This window comes from Gouania willdenowi, chromosome 11 (assembly GCF_900634775.1).
Source record: "Gouania willdenowi chromosome 11, fGouWil2.1, whole genome shotgun sequence".
NCBI lineage: Eukaryota > Metazoa > Chordata > Actinopteri > Blenniiformes > Gobiesocidae > Gouania > Gouania willdenowi.
In genome coordinates this window covers 7827781-7844586 of record NC_041054.1, presented here as the reverse complement: position 1 = coordinate 7844586, position 16806 = coordinate 7827781, and the positions used below count along the sequence as shown (strand labels likewise).

General features: G+C 37.3%; 1 protein-coding gene across 1 annotated transcript in view; it reads right to left on the bottom strand.

The window, feature by feature from the left end:
* Positions 1 to 11882: 11882 nt before the first annotated feature.
* LOC114472589 (neuronal acetylcholine receptor subunit alpha-7-like) overlaps positions 11883 to 16806 on the bottom strand; it is a 19327-nt gene continuing 14403 nt past the window's right edge. Inside the window, exon 3 of the mRNA XM_028461907.1 lies at positions 11883 to 13906. Within this exon, the coding sequence (XP_028317708.1) occupies positions 13169 to 13906 (738 nt within the window). The 3' untranslated portion in view covers positions 11883 to 13168. The remainder of the gene's footprint in view (positions 13907 to 16806) is intronic.

Genomic DNA, 16806 nt, shown 5'->3' with positions numbered 1-16806 from the left:
TAGGTTAACGGCCATATCTCAAAATGTGTATTATACATATATATATATATATATTTATACCTTTCCCCATGGTAGAATAAAACACGACTATATTTTTTCTTCAAAGTATGATATATAACAAGAAAATTAATCTTGTGGTCTCCGGAATTTGTGGCAGTGTTTTTTAATCTCATTTTAGTGAATTTTGCGATTTATTGAAAACACATAATTGACAAAACGGTTCTTATGGTCTCCAGAAGTGGTGGTAGGGTTTTTTTTTTTTTTTAAAGTACATTTTAGTGATTTATCGAAAATGCGTAATTGTCAACTAAACATATTTCAAAACATTTTATCATATTTGATATCAAAATGTCGACAATGATGAGACATCTTTAACAAAACAATTTGGGTTCATTTCTAAATCTAGTTTGGACGTCGATTGACAAAAAGTGACAAAATAACAGTCAAAAATATTTTGACTGGGAATAATTTTGCGCTAGATTATCCATAACATGGTCAATATACAAGGCAGAATATTGTTTAAGCTCTTAAATACATCCCAGTCCATTCGCCAAGCTCATAAAATGATACTTTCAGCAACGAGAAACAATAATTGAATGAATATTAGGTGTGAGTATTATGAAGGAGGTTGCAATACAATACGTACTGTATACTTGGGTCATGATACGATATTATCGCAATATTCTACCCAGTTAATATCAAAATTAAATGTAGAGATGAAAAAACAAGTTTCTGTATATGTTCATCAGAAGATATTGATCATTCAAAGAATAAATTGAGTCAAAACTATTTGCTTCAAAACATCCTATTTATCATTATTATTTATTATTTGTGTTTTTGCACATTTTCACTGAAAAAAAGAAAATGCAGTGTTACACACTGCCATCATAAAGTGCAACAAGTCTCTTTTCACTGAAACTACTGTGTAGAAGTCTCAAAGTAACCATGACAACATAATGACATCATTGCAATAACTGTAAGTGAGATTATTAAGGATAAATCACCCTGAGTTACTCATAATGCACAAAATTTCTCCTATTGTATCAGTTTAAACACTGATCTGAACAGATTATATGAAAATAAAATGTCTCTGCATACATAAATATTGCAGGCATTACACAATGCCATCATAAATCAAGTAACCATTGTAACACAATGAAAGCATTGTAACCACCATTGAAATATTGTACACGAAAAAACAAAAATATTGATTAAATATAAAAAAAAATTGATTTAAAATTGGCACCCAAAAAAATTGCGATGTATCGTGAAATTGATTTTTTTTTTTTCACACCCCTAATGAATATAGTCCCCTAACTAACATTACCCCCTTATTTTTGATAAAGTCGAAAAATACTCTGCCGTGTGTATTGACGATGTTATGGACGATGTTGTGCAACGTCAATTGCAAAGTAAAAATGTTTTTGACTGTTAATTTGTCACTTTTTGTCATTTATTGGCCAAAATATATTTTGAAGCCACTTAAATAGTTTTGTTGTTGATGTGTCTCATCATTGTCCACATTTTGATATGAAATATGACATTAGAAAATGTTTTGAAATATGTTTATTTGATAATGACGTGTTTTCGATAAATCATGTAGACCCTGCCACCACTTCTGGAGACCACTCGGACCATTTTGTCACTTCTTATAGAGCATACTTTTTGTCCTTTTTCTCTTCGGAATTTTTATATTTTGCCATCGCTTTGAGGTGACTATTGTTGTAATTCACACTATATAAATAAAGTAGAATTTTTTTGACTCTGTATGAGGAGAAATCTTTTCATTTCTCTGTGTTTGGTAGCAATAAAGCTCCAGCAATGATCAAACAGAGCTGAGGAACTAAAACTGAATTGACACCAACACTGAGGAAACACCTGATCACAACAAGGAGCACAGATTGCAGGTAACGCATCGGGATCTGGAGACGGAAGTTACGAAGTAAACAAATGACATTTCAATGGTTTTGTTCTTTTTGAAAATCCTGAACATTCCTGTCTTGCCAATTTCCCTCTGAGAGTTGGAAACAGAGGAAACTCTGCACAGCACTTAAACTTTAACTCAGTGGGTAGAGCTGGAGCTCCTCGGGGCGCCGCCATGTGACACTTTGATGATCATATGCTCCTTTGATCTATGGAGACGTGTGTGAAGTAAAGAAACGAGCACAGCTTTGTCGTTGGTGATGCGTTGCTACCACGTTGGCATGCTGGGCAGCTTTGTTCTCTATAAGCGTCCGTGACTTTAACGCTGCTCTCTGTCTGATGTCATTCAGCCTCCACCGCTCCCACATGTGGAGGCTTTTTTATGTGCATTTGCTCTAAGTAGTACAGTGCACATCAGAAGTATGTGTTCATATAGTGGGAGCTTAAGTAGAGTTGTCAAATATGGCCTAATGAGTATGTGTTTGAAGGTTGGAAGAACAAAGAGGTGTACATACTCTGTACACTGTAGTGTTATAAAGTGGTATATGTGCGTAAAGTAAAATAGCGTGTGTGATTTCCCTGGTTTCATTCCATGGGACATGAACATGATAAATTTTTGTTTTTTGTCTTTTTTTTACTCATTTATATGTTGTTTTTGTTTGGTGCATTTTTTTTTTATAATTATTGTTTTTTGTTGCCATTGTAGTGTGATTCTGGCATCATTTTGTATATTTTTTGGTGTAGTTTTGCGCATTTCTGTTGTCATTTTGTACAAATATTTTGTTTTGTGCATTTTGAGTCATTTTTCATATTTTTGTTGTCGTTTGGTGTATTTTTCTGTAATGTATGTTTTTTGGAGTCATTTTGTATATTCTTTGTGCATTTCTGTTGTCATTTTCTGCACTTTTGGTATAAATATTGTTTAGTTTTTTTGTTTTATTTTACTTATTTAGTTTATTTTTTATTATAAACATCTTATGTGTGGTGAGGGCGTGTTTGTCTGTGTGCGTTCAGCATGTACATCCAAGGTGCGCATTTGGTTATATAGCACGTGGTGAAAATATTTTATAATGCCGTATCCGCGGAGAAATGTGCATTTTTTGCCATTTGCTTTCAACACAGCCGCGGCCATTGCCAATGACTTCCAGGTCCCGTCCATCCGGTCTAAACAGACATGAAAATAAACATTTTGAAACGGAATCACCAATAGTTATAGATGGTGCGCTAGCGCCCCCTCACACTGAGGTCAAAAGCTGAATAGGTTTCACTTCTGGGTGAAGTTGAAAGTGCTGTGCGGACAAAATAAAAAAACAATGAAATCACCAAATAAGTCCAAAATAACGAATGCTACATGAAAGCCGTTGACAAAGTTTCAGGTTGAACAGACTTATTTAAACAATCAGATTTAGTGAGAGTCGTACGTTACGATGCGATTTCGAACACAGCCAGAGTTGATACGATGGACGATAACGGGCTCGATACGATATTTTTGGAAAGTCAAAAAGTCAAACACTGGACATACTGACTCTGGGTGGTTTGACCTTTTCAACTCAAAGTGAATAGAAACAAAAAAAGACAAAATGTTCCTATTTAAAGTAAATATAAATAAAAGGTCTAAAAATATCACCAAATCATGTCATCATGACATTCTTCCAAAGAATATTCCCGTCTGTTGGTGAACTTTACAGAGCTTACCCCCCATGATGATGTCATACCACTTGTACCATCAACGACTGATCTTGTGACATTTATAAAACATTTTAACTCAACCTATTTACATTGTAAATGCATGTAATAATGTAACAATATGTCTGTTTTTTTTTTGTTTTTTTTATAGAAGCTACTTTAATGTTTTCTTACATCATAATCTATACGTCAAGTTTGACGGTTCAGGTCTGACTCAAAGCTTTGTTTTATTTACTCGCGTGTAGTCGATAAATAAACAACTGAAAGAACAAATTCTATTGGGGAAAAATCTGTAAAATAATGAGGAAACCACTTTCACTTTGTGCAGAATATGCATCATGGAATATGTTTCCAATTTCCTCGACTGTTTACTTTACCAATTAGGAATTTAGAGGCCAACATTTCATTATGCCATTAATTTTTAATGCATCCCTGTGAGACAAACTGTGCAGCTAAACATAATAATCTTTAAATTTTAATGCTGCAGTGATGCCATGGTGTAAACAGTCATTTACTGTAAGCTGTGCCTTTGAACTATTATTTAAAACAAATAGAAAATGGTTACTTTGGCTTTTTTGCGTTTTAAAGAAAGAAATGTTCAGAAAAGTACTTTTATGGTGTTTTTTGTTTTTTTTTAGCAGTGATGAATAAAACAGGCTTGTTGCTGTAAGCATGACTAGTGCAAAAACCCTTTAAAGTCTGTGATTGGACCATTTCACCCCAGTTTGACCTTAAGGCAGATGGAACATTGAGTTTCTGATAAAACATGTCTTCTATTCTTCTCTTTTATTAATGTAGGCAGACACGCGGGTTCTGTTTCCTCTCCATTCATTGTTCGCCTGTGTTTTCTACTTTCTGACCTAATCTTCCAAACATTTTGTTCTTCAGCTTCTTTATTAGTTCCCTTTCTCAGAATCTAACATTATGAACGTTACGTAACTGAAACACTTTCAGAAGCACAGCAGGTTCTTGTATTCTTTTTTCCTTTTTTGTCCCAGAGACACAATAAGATGATCCCCATCAGTCGTCCTTTGTTTAGTGAATCCAGATACTGTAAGTTTCACTGAATTGCAACATTTCCAGAAAGGAGCAGCAAAATATAATTTAGTCCAAAAGATTAAAAACACGCCATAAAACAAAGTCTTTCTTCTTTTTTTTCCCTTAAACTGAAGTCATTAGTTTTTACACGTTTAACTAAAGCTAAGTTAATGCTTTTCAACCACTTTACTGGCATTTATTTATTTGTTGGTTTGTCTATAAGCAGGATTACGTTCAAAGTATTCAACAGATTTTTGACAAAATTTCAACCAAAATTAGACCTTACATCAAGGAAGATTCTGTTACATTTTGGAGGGGATCCGCAGCAATTTACTGATTCTGGATCAGTTTGAAAAATCTAAAAATCCCTATTTTTCATAATTGGCGAAATTTCTGAAATTCATATTTCGGTTCATAATTGACCAATCTTTATGAAATTTGACTCAATTATGTCAGGTTGGTTTCTTGATTATACCACCAAGTGTCACCCGGATCGGATCGGGATCGCACATTTCATTGCAAGTTCTTGAAAAAATGGGGTCCTCATACAATTGGATCTGTACTGTATGATTTTTAATAAGGAGAAGGGGAAGTGTGTTAGAATGGCTCATTGCTTATACACTTATTTAACGTTTATGCTTTCTTTCGTCTTTAACGTTTTTATTCTATTTGTGATTTTTTTTTTTTCTTTTTCTGTGGCTGTAACGTAAACAATTTCCCCCTGGTATCAATGAAGGAATTCTGATTCTGATTCTGATAAAGCAGTGTTTCTTAAGGTAAAGAGAGAGAGAGGGAGAAATAAACAAAAATAGTTTTTTTTAGTAAAAAAAAAAAAAAATAATAATAATAATAACAATAATCATACTAACTATTACCAGCAACTCACAAAATGACAACAAAAAGCACACAACATAAAAGAAAAATATACTGAATTTAAAAAAAAGAACTACAACAAAATGACACCAAAAGCACGTGCAACAAGAGAGAAAAATACTATTACCAGCAACAAAACGACAACAAAGACACGAAAAAATACAGAAAAACATACAAAATGACATAAGAAACAACCAAACACCACCAAAAACACACACTGAGAGAGAATCATTTAAATAATACTAAAAACACACAAAAAACAATGATAAAAATGATCTTGATTTGAACATGAGCTGAAAATACAGGAGGTAGATAAAAATGATAGAAATAAATCTATTCAGGATGCACTAAATACTGTTTCATTGCACTTATTTACAAAATAAATTGTTAGCGTGTCTTATTATCACTGATTCATTCCGTCATTATGTTCTATAGTTGCTTTTTCACAGTATTCTGAGCAAAATGTTGTCGTCTGACAAAAGGGAGAAAGTTGGTACTTGTGCCAATTAAAAGTTTGAGAACCACTGACGTAAAGGCTGGTCCGAGATCAGTGAGTTCAGACAGTTCTGACAGCTACGTTTTAACAACCACCATCTAAAATAATGGATCATCATTTATGGCTGAGTGAGGAAAGTAAAAAAAAAACTGTAGTATTGGCCCTTGATGATTCCACCTTTAAAACCCCCGAAAGTCGTTCTCAGTTTCATCAAAGTGATTTTAAAAGTCGCAGCGTGGGAAAATGAACAGGAGAGTGAGTTCATAATTCACACTGCAACAACTAGAAGCAGAAGGAGGAGGAAAACTCATTCTTAGACTATAGGAATTTATGCCTGTGCTGCTGCCAAAAGTTAACGCAACAGGAATTCATCAAAAGGAGTGAAGACCTTGTATTGGCATGTGGGACATATTTTATCTCAGCGTGTAATTCTACTCTATTTAGAAATCCAAACTGAGTTGTTGAGGGTTTTTTTCCACCTAGAACAGATGTCTTTGAATTATTGAAGCTGCTGTGGATGTGGCTGATGTTCACTTAACCTTCTAACAGCGACGGTCGGAGCTGGTTAAGCAGCAGCAGGATTAATCAAGCCTAACAGCACATGTGTAGGTATGGGTCTGCTCACTGTCAGGACAGAGCATCAATCTCTACATGTGGAGCATCTCCTCTCCCTGTGCTTCTCATCAGCTGTATCGACCAGCGCTTTGGGCCCCTGGTAATTAAATGGCATCGATCGGCCCTCAGCGGCAGGATGCTGGGATGTAATGGAGCAGCAGAAGGAGAGAGAAGGTTCACATTGTTTGCTTTGCTTACTGTTCATTTGTAGGAGTCGGATGTGAAAAGAGTTTCTCATGGATGGAACCAGAACTTCCTGATGTAAGACGTACAGTAAGTCACTAATGGTTGTGTCACATGTGGCTAAAGGATATTTAGATTTCAATTTGCTTTGACCTTTGAATCACCTCACACTGTCCTGGTGAGATCATATGCTCCATATTGTGTTGAATAAACCAGTGTTTCTCAAATGGGGGTACGAGTGGAAAAGTAACAAATAAAGTGTCAGTTTTGGTCCCTTCCCAGGCATAAGGTTAACGGAAATCCTAAAAATGTATAGAAATGAATCTATTCAGGAGAGACTAAATCAGTGTTTTTCAACTTTGGGGTCCGTCACCCATGTGGGGTCGCCTGAAGTGTGCATAGGGTCGCCCGAAATTTCAGAAAAATTTAAATAGATTTTTGAAATATTTTAGTTGTTATTCTTTTTTTTTTTGTTTTTTTATTGAAGGTCCCGTATCATGCTATTTTTCACCCATCTCCATTTGTTCTAAGAAACCCAAAAACAGTATTTGAGGTTCATTTTCCCAAACTCGCCTGTTTTCCAGAGTTTTAGCCTCTGAAAAGTCACTTTCTGAGCAAGTCTACACAAACAGGCTGATTTGTGGCCTACTTATGCATATTCATGAGTGGGCGTGTCTATAGACAGGACACTGACTTCCTCCTCCCCGCACAGTGACGTAACACCAGACGACGGCCCGCCCTCCTCCCACCCACTCCGTAGTCGAGCTCATACTGCTTTATGAACACGAGACAGAGCGTGGGGGCGGGGCGTTCATCGGTACATACATAGACTGTAGAAAATACATACATAGCACTGCGCGATGGACGCTGAAATGCTCACCTTTGTGGGCGTGTCTGTTTACATGTCAATCACGGCAGAGAGCTTCCTGGAGGCGTGGCTTCTCCAGTTCGGTGCTGCGTCAAATTCGTCATCAAAGTGGGAACTCGTCATCAAATTGGAGCGATGTGTTTGTGCTCACCCTGCAGTAAGAAAGGAGTAAATCACCCTCTAACTAATGATTGAGGGAATTCATGAAATAAACACTTTGGGCATGTGTACGAAGCCCTAATAGCACTTTATGATGTTTAAAGCACAGAAATGTTGATTTAGCTCAACATGGGCCCTTTAAAACAACACACAATCTTAAAGAACTTTCACTTTATGAATCTAGTTCAACTAAAACGCAGTAAACCAAACATATCTGAGCTCAAACATGCTGAAAAACAAATTTTAGAAAAAAAAAACGAAATTCTTGATATCAAAATGAGGTCACGATCCAAAAAAGGCTGGGAACCACTGCACTAAATATAGTGTTTCTTTCCACTTATTTACAAATGTGTGTAATCACTGGTTCATTCCATCATTATGCTCCATAGTCGTTTTTAAATAGTTTTCTCAGCAAAATGTTGCAGTTGGACAAAGAGGAGGACCTTGGATACAGAAATAAGAGAAAAGGGGGGGATTAGAGCCAAAAAAAAAAAAGTTTGAGAAACCACTGCAGTAACTTCAATCCATTATTATTATTCTGTTAAAATCAGGATTCAAAGAAACCGCTCAATGATTGAACACATAGAAAACAAAGCTGAGGTTCATCCTCCCCAAGGACTCCCTCGCTCTCCCTCTCTCTCTCTCTCTCTCTCCCTCTCCCTCTCTCTCTCTCTCTCTCTCTCTCCCTCTCTCTCTCTCTCTCTCTCTCTTTTCCGTCTGGGTGAACACAGTAAATTTAAGTGCTACTATAAAGTGCTAGCGTTGCACATTTTTCCAGTGGTTTCATCAAACCTCGGGGCCTGAATTAGGACCAGCACCAGGACTATAAAATACAACTGGCTCTTTACTCAGTCTTCTGACACACTGACTGAATAACACACTAAGGCCACACACGCCTCCCTTTCCCACTCCCTCCAAGGGTTCATAGTAACAAAGAAAGATGCATTTCATTTGTGTTTATTTCCAATGTATGTATTTCCCTGTCGAGGAGATGAAGTGTGATATCTTTCCATCGTGTGACTGAATGATATCAGAATGAGGGACGATCTCCTCCTGCCAATGTCCCTCATGAATCTAATGAATTACCCAGCATGCACCCCTCCTCCCTTCCTTCCTCCATTAACAATCCCCATCCCTCCTACCTCTCGTTTCACTCTTCCCTAATCGAGTGATCAATAAAAACTCCGCACACGCAGCTCTCACTGCAATTCAGCACTTTCTATCCTTGTCCTTTTCATCCCCTCGCTGACATCTGTCCTCTTATTATTTTTATTGTATGTTGGGGGTCAGCAACTGGCAACGCCTAGAAATAAAGACCACCAACTTTGGTAGAGAAATGTATTTCTATATTTATTTTTTTTATTTATTAATTGTTTATTTTTATTATTATAATTAACATTGCTTGTTTGTTGTTCAGTCAAAATGTTCAAAATCTTTAGTAAAAATAATAATAAAAAAAAGAAATTATTTATTTATTTAATTATTTATTTATTTGATTGGGACAGTGCATGTTAATGGACATACATGAATGTAAACACACCAAAAAAAAAGAAAAGAAGGTGAAATAATCAATGGCTTTAAAACTTTTTTTGGTTCAAGGCCCCCCTTTCTCTATTTTCTGAATCCAAGTTCCCCCCATTGTCCAACTACAACATTTTGCTTTGAAAACTATTTTAAAACAACTATGGAGCATAATGATGGAATGAACAAGTGATAACACGCATTTAGAATAATCTAATTTTGTAAATAAGTGGAAAGAAACACGATTTGTGCAGTGGTTCCCAACCTTTTTTGGATCGTGACCCCATTTTGATGAAATTTCTGGCAACCCCAAAGACATTTTTTTTCTACAATTTATATATATATATATTCTTTTTTTTTTAAGTGCATTTTATTTTAACTAGATTTATATTTCACAAATTGAAAGTATGTAAATACAATTGTTTAAGATTGTGTTGTTTTCATCAAAAAAAAAAGATAATTTCACAAATCTATTTCAATTTTATTTGTTAATTTGCCATACTCTCTCTCTCTCTCTCTCTCTCAAGTACCCCCTGTAGTGCCATTGTGTACCCCTAGGGGTACACGTACCCCCATTTGAGAAACACTGGGTTAGATCAAGTCAAGCTGAACAACGTTTTTTGATAAATATTGCTATTTTATCCAAAAGCGAACATGTCTATCACACGTCCATTAATAACACTGGCCTAGCAGTTGCATTAGCGTATGCGTACTAACTCTTTCTCTACGGAGGCTGTGCCAAAGGAATCATTGAAATTACATCACATCAAACAAAGCCATTCATGCAGAAGCACAAAGTGATCCAGGAGCAGACGCTAATATTAAATAAAGCCTTCATGAAATCATTCATGCACAGTGTAAAATCTGCATCTTTTTTACAGGAAGAATAACAAACATGATTAAATAAAGTTTATTTGAATTTGTGTAAAAAAAAAAAAAAAAAAAAAAAATGTACAACAGCTCAACACTTTACCATGATTTTCTAAATCGCTGCCTGCAGTTGGAATGTACTGGTATTTTTTGTTTTTTTTAAATGCCAGTCACTATATTTAGGTAAATAAATATGCAATAAAAACAGAATCTTTTTCACATTAAAGGTGTTTTTTTTTTGTGCCATGGTTTACCCTGTTGTTCTGGGTTTGTCTTTCTGTTACACTCACATCTATCTTTCCATTTGTTTCCTCTATTGCCTTCCTGTCTTGTTGGTTTTCTGTTTGCCAAACTAATGTGTGACAGTGGGTGTTCCTCCCCCGACTGTCAAATGACTCGTCTAAACCCATGTTTTATGTCACTTTAGCCGCCCTCAGTCCACGATTGCCAGCGCATAAAGCTTCTACTAAAAAAGAAAAGAAAAATCCGGGTACAAAGCTTGTGGATAAACGTCTTCGTGACCGCAACGGGATTCATCTCGAAGCTGCTTTTCAAAGGGGGCGGGACTTTCTGCTTTTAAAAGGATTCCGAACGCACCAGGATTTGGCGACATTTCTCATGGACAGGTAATAAACATGTTTTAATCAAAAGTTATGGCACTAACAATAAATGTGTAGTTTTTGTAGTTGTGAGACTGTGTTATGTTTTGCAATGCACGTGCACAAACGTAGAGGCGTAGCTTCTGGTTGATTGGCAGAGGCAGGGGAGGAAGTAGAGCTGTTGAGGGCGGAGCATGGAGACGTTCTCTCAGAAACTCCGGAGAGCAGCTTCACTGAATTATGACACCTTTGGAGCTATGTTGGCATTTTTTGGGTTAGGTGGCGGGTTCTAGGGGTTAGGTAGGGTTAAGGTGACAAACAACACTTAATGACAGCCTTCATGACACCTTATTCATGCTAATGACAGGTGTCACGTCATAATAATGCCATCGTTAATGTCAGCCTTGGAATAAAGTGCCACCGAAATGTTTAACAACTGGTTTGTGCCACTGAATTCAAGAACACATTGGGTCTGCTGGAACCTTTGAAAGATATTATACAGCCCAGTCTCACAAGAGTTCATGAAATTGTCAAGGAAACGACTTCATGTAATTTCCCGTTCTGCTTGGCATTTGTTTGTGTGCGTCACAAATTTGTGAGAAATAATTGCACACCGATGTATGTCAATGGAATTTATCACCTTAACAGCCCTGACCATAGGTCACACCTTGAAACAAGATGGAATTTCATGTAAATATCTACCAATCAAAACACATACAGTAAGTGTTGCACAGCAATTAAGTAACGCGGAAATTGGCAATCACAAAAATGTAAGCATTCCTTTTCTTGACAGTGTCATATTTCCCTGTGAGATCATGTTGTATAATAATACCATATTATAGAATACACTCAGATTTCACTAAGAATAGTTAAAGGAAGAAGACATTTTCCTCTATGATCACTGTGGAGCCCAGTAGAGGGGAAGTATTTGAGCAATGATGAATAATCTATTAGCAATTCTGTCTCTTGTTAGCTCAAAGCTTAACTATCAGGTTTTAGAATGGATTCAGATTCTATGCATGTATTTTAGTCATTTGAAACAACCCTGTCATTGTCTGTCATTGCAAACACTTGAAGCGAATAGATTTTCACAAAGCGCCTGTCGGGCAAAACGTCGAATTGTTGATTTTTCGTCGCGTAAAACGAGCTGAAAATTGAAGTAATACGAAAGAAAGAAACTTTTATTTTGTCTGACTTATCCTCTCATATACATTATTAAGCATTTAATTTGAAATTCATTGGAATTAATCGACCAATGATGACCTGCCAGATTTGGGTTGAGTTCTCCAATGTGGAGGAGCTGCTGCTGCTTTGCTGGTGAGAGACTTACTGGTAATTCACTTACATGGAGTCGTGATGTGAAGCACAAGCTGTGTGTGTGTGTGTGTGTGTGTGTGTGTGTGTGTGTGTGTGTGTGTGTGTGTGTGTGTGGCTGCTGGGGAGGGTTTGATCTTTGCTGATTGTAGCAGATTGGCAATCATTTAAAAAACAGATAAGAACTCGGAAATTTAAAGTGGCTTGAGATGGGAGAACGACCTTCATCTTTTATAAGCTTATTAGGCCTAAAGATTATCCGAGTCCTTTCAATCTGACGATAATTAACCGGATTTGATTAAATAATGGATGAAGTTCTTGTTTTGTTTTTTTCTGCGGCGCTGCTTCGCTGATGTTTGGTCCACTTTTGTAAATCCAAACATGAAGCTGTTATTGCTCCGACTCTGCCGAGGCCATATGGGAGGAAGTTTCATTCCGTGGCTTCACCTTGGTTTTTGTAAACGCTGCCATCTCATCAGCGTCTTATCCTCACATCACTTTAAATGACGCAGTGTTTTCTTCAGATGTGGAACTAAATAACTGTCTCTGCTCAGGAAATTAAAACTGTCAAATAACTGTCTCATTTATCCATCTCGTGTCTCGTTTCGCTCTCATTCTCTTCCATGTATTAATGGCTTTCTTACATGAGGTTTCATTGGATGGATAATCCTCTCTTTCTTTACCCAATTCTAACTCTTTTTAATTTAAGACAAAAGTCCTTAGAATTAACCGCAGCAATCTATTTTGCCATGTCACAATGTGATAAAGCACCTTTCTTGTCTTAATCTACTTCCAACTTCACTCTGAATTCCCTTTCCTATTCCTTTTTTTATATTCCAGGTACAGAGCTGATTGCATTACAAAGAAAACCATTAGGTTTTTTTTTTTCCTCACGTTTTTTGCAATCACAAATCAAAGAGCCTTCAGTCCGCAGGAAATTGAATTTCCCTGGATCGGGGAGGTTGACTTATATTTGGTTCTTTTTATTATTACATTCCAACTTCTTTCTTCTGCTTGTGTTTTTTAGACAAAGTCCTTGGAAATGGCCTCCACAAAGTTGGGGGCGGACATGAGGATCGAGATGGTGCAAATTATGTTGAAGATGCTAAACGCCACCAAACATAATCGGTCAATCACCGCGCCGGCGAATTTCCACTGGTCTGCCGCGCTTTCGTTTTCGTCCTGCTCACGGAAACGGTCCGCCATGTATCGCACCTCCTCCAGGATGGCTTGTAGTTGAGGGTCTCCCATTGCTGAAGCTGAGCAGACTCCAATCCCACCATGTCCCCCTCCGAACCCCCCGCCACTGGAAACGGTGCTCGGACATCCTACAGTATCTACGTTTGGGGTAGCAGGAGGGGGGGAGTTGCAAAACTGAGTCGGCAGGTGTGGGGGTGGACTTCCTGCCACTCGTGGGGGCCCAGAGGAGACGTTAGTCCTCTGGATGGACTCGGAAAGCACAGACGACTCCTCTATGCTCTGAAAACCCATGTACAGAAGGTTCCCGTTGTTGTTGGCGCTGGTCTGAATGTGGAGGTGAGGATGCCCCGCGTGAAGTGTTCCCATCTGTAGGGGGGAGAGGCTCTGCGGGTGCAGAGAGTTGAAGGTGTGGTCCGGAGGGTTGGGGATGCTTCCGCTCTGTGTGCTGGAGGAGCATCGTCGCAGGTGGGGGGCGCAGGGGGAGCGCTCAGGGACGTTGCTCTCCCCCGGCCGCTTCATGCGCAGAAACCAGGCCACCCATTGAAGCAAAACCAGTTTCACCTGATGAGAAAAAGAAGCCCATAAAGAATCCCAGTGAGAAGGAAAGCATGGTCTGTTGATACATCCAAACCAGAAAAAAATAAGCACCAAATATTGTGAATCCATTCACCGTTCGTTCTTTGGTTATTGCGTTTTAAAATTAAATCAAAATAACAAACGGTTTGGTTATTTTGTTTTACTGACCTAAAACCAAAACACAAATACAGAAAAAGCAAAAAGCAAAAAGCAGATAAACAGTGTTTTTCTGTTTTAAAATTAATCTTTGGACATTTACGGGGAAACTATGGATGAGAGCTTCATGTTTTAAGCTCATCAAACAGACAGGACCCACAGACGGGGGCAGACTTTTAGCAAAGCATAAAGTGACATCACTGATGAACTGGTAAATTGAAACGTTATTAATACATTAAATAGATCAAAACGAAAAGCATGGATGTTACACATGATCTGTGATTAAAGGAACCCGAGGTGGTGTAATGACTCTACTGGTGTTCCTCGTTTCATGTGATCAACTTCTGGTGTGTTGCCGGCTACTGTTAGTGGCTAGCGGTATTAAAACGTGCAAAATACATATTTTTTTTACTGCCCTTTAAAAAAAGCTGTAATTGTTTTTGCAAAAGAAATATTTTATTATTTTTATATTTTGCTGAAATAAATCCCAAACAGTCCTAGTGTGTGCGGAGGTGCAGCAGACTTCAGTTCTGGTCCTGTTCACCGTTTTGTCATTAATACTTTAATGTTTTAAGACAGAAAAACACAACTTATCTTTTTTATATGTCTTTACGTCTGTTTTGGTTTTAAGTCAGTAAAACCAAATAATCACACCGTTTATTTGTTGTTTTGATTTGGTTTTAGAATGGAATAACCAAAGAACGGATGGATTGCGATTCAATTCCATGCAAAGATTTCACATTCAGTGTTCTCTTGGTACCAATATATTCTTGTTAACTTTTAATGCGGCGGCTTATCGAGAGCCAAAGGACAGAAGCTAATGTACCAGAACAGCACGGACTGTGAGGATAGAACATCACGATCCATATTGAGTTTTTAGTAACGTTACCACAGGGATAGGTTGGTGCAGGCTGAGCGTTCATATCAGCGTGGCTCAATATCAGACTTTCTAATCGTTATGAAACCGAATCCGCCAAGCTTTGACCCTCCAGAGCATCAAGTTCAGCTGTTGAATGATTTTATTCAAAAAATCAAGCAAAAACATGGATAATGATGTTAAACCCACGTCCAGCCACTCCAAACTCACTAATTCAATCAAACTTGCCACAAATCTGTGGAGGCTTGCAACTTTTCTCTGAATTCTACAATCGTACTCTTTTAATTGCACATCGTTACAAACAGTCTTTAATGAAACCCTTCAGATTCTAGAAGCTACCTAGATTTGCTCCAATTGCATTTCATTTTTGAGAAAATTGGTTGCAAAATCAACAGATTCTTGCTCATTGCTTAACAATTAGGATGTTGAAAGTGACTGATTTACATTTTATACACGTGGAAGTGCAACAAAGGTATGAAATTGTTACAGTTGCTCTTTTTTCCCCTTAAAATATAGATTTATCTGGTTCGACTCAACAAACTGAGGCGTATGTCGCCCCTAAACTAAAAGGAGTTTGACACGCTTGGATTAGACCTATTACCCTACAGATCAGGTGTTCAATCCACTAATTTCCATTAGGGACAATGATATTGTGAAATCATTGTTAAATACCTGCTTTTTATACGTTAAAACAATGGGATATCATTCAAAAGTGTACGATGTAAGTTGCCACCAAATATAAATGGAACAATCTGATTTGAACACTTACACGTACATTGATCAGACAGCGGGTCTTAATCCGCAAATCAGATTTTTTTTTTTTGTATGTGCTCATTCATATTCCACATTAAATTTGACTTTTAACAGATTACAGTATTAACCGAATGTGACCCTGAAGTGACCCGCTTTCGCAAAAGAGGTTCTAAGGTACTACGTGCAGTAAATATGGAGGCTATTCGTCCCCGCAAGATATTTATTAAGAAATCCCTCTTCTTTCACTGTCCACGGCGGACAGTTTTTTTCCTCCTTCGATTTGAACAGAATTGTGACGTTTTATGCATTTCAATGACATAAAGGTCGGATATATGAGACGTGGCCTTTCAGACAGCTGTCACATTGCAAAATATCAGATACGCATCAGATTTAGGATCACATATGAAAGTCTGGGTCCGATTTAAAAAAAAAAAAAAAAAAAATCTAATTTGTGCTGTCTTTAACAGATCGGATACATGTTGAAAATGGAAAAAGAAAAAACTAATTGAGGTTGGAAAAGTTGAGAATCTTGTAGAATGTTTAAAGTTACATTTCTTATATTTAACTCCACCAATGAGGTAATGTGTTTTCACCGGCGTCCGTCCGTCCATCCATCATCTGTGAATGATTGTTTGCAGGATGTCTGAAAAAGTTCTTAACGGATTTAAATGATATTTAGTGAGCTGGTAGACAATGTTAAAAAAAAAAAAACTTATCAAAGGTTTGTGTTTTTACTTCTTTGTTACTGTGAGTTTATTCCCCCTAACAAAAAAAAACAGTGATTCATTTGACCCCATTTTTGTTCTTCTTGGTATATAGTGTTCCCTGTCACTCCACTAGACATTACAGTGAATTTCCTCACTATTCGGGTGTTTCTGTGGAATCAACAATATCACTGTCAATACTTTCAATCTGTGAAAACAGCAAAAATGTTACTTTGGCAGAGTTTTTTGGGGACACATCAGCATCAGTAGTCAGATCAAAGTAGTCAGATAAAAAACATCGGTTATCATCTCCATCATCATCATCATCAAAGGCCACTTCACATCCTGAACAACACAACAGAGTCGAGCTCTGAGCCCCATTTCCTCACAGGTCG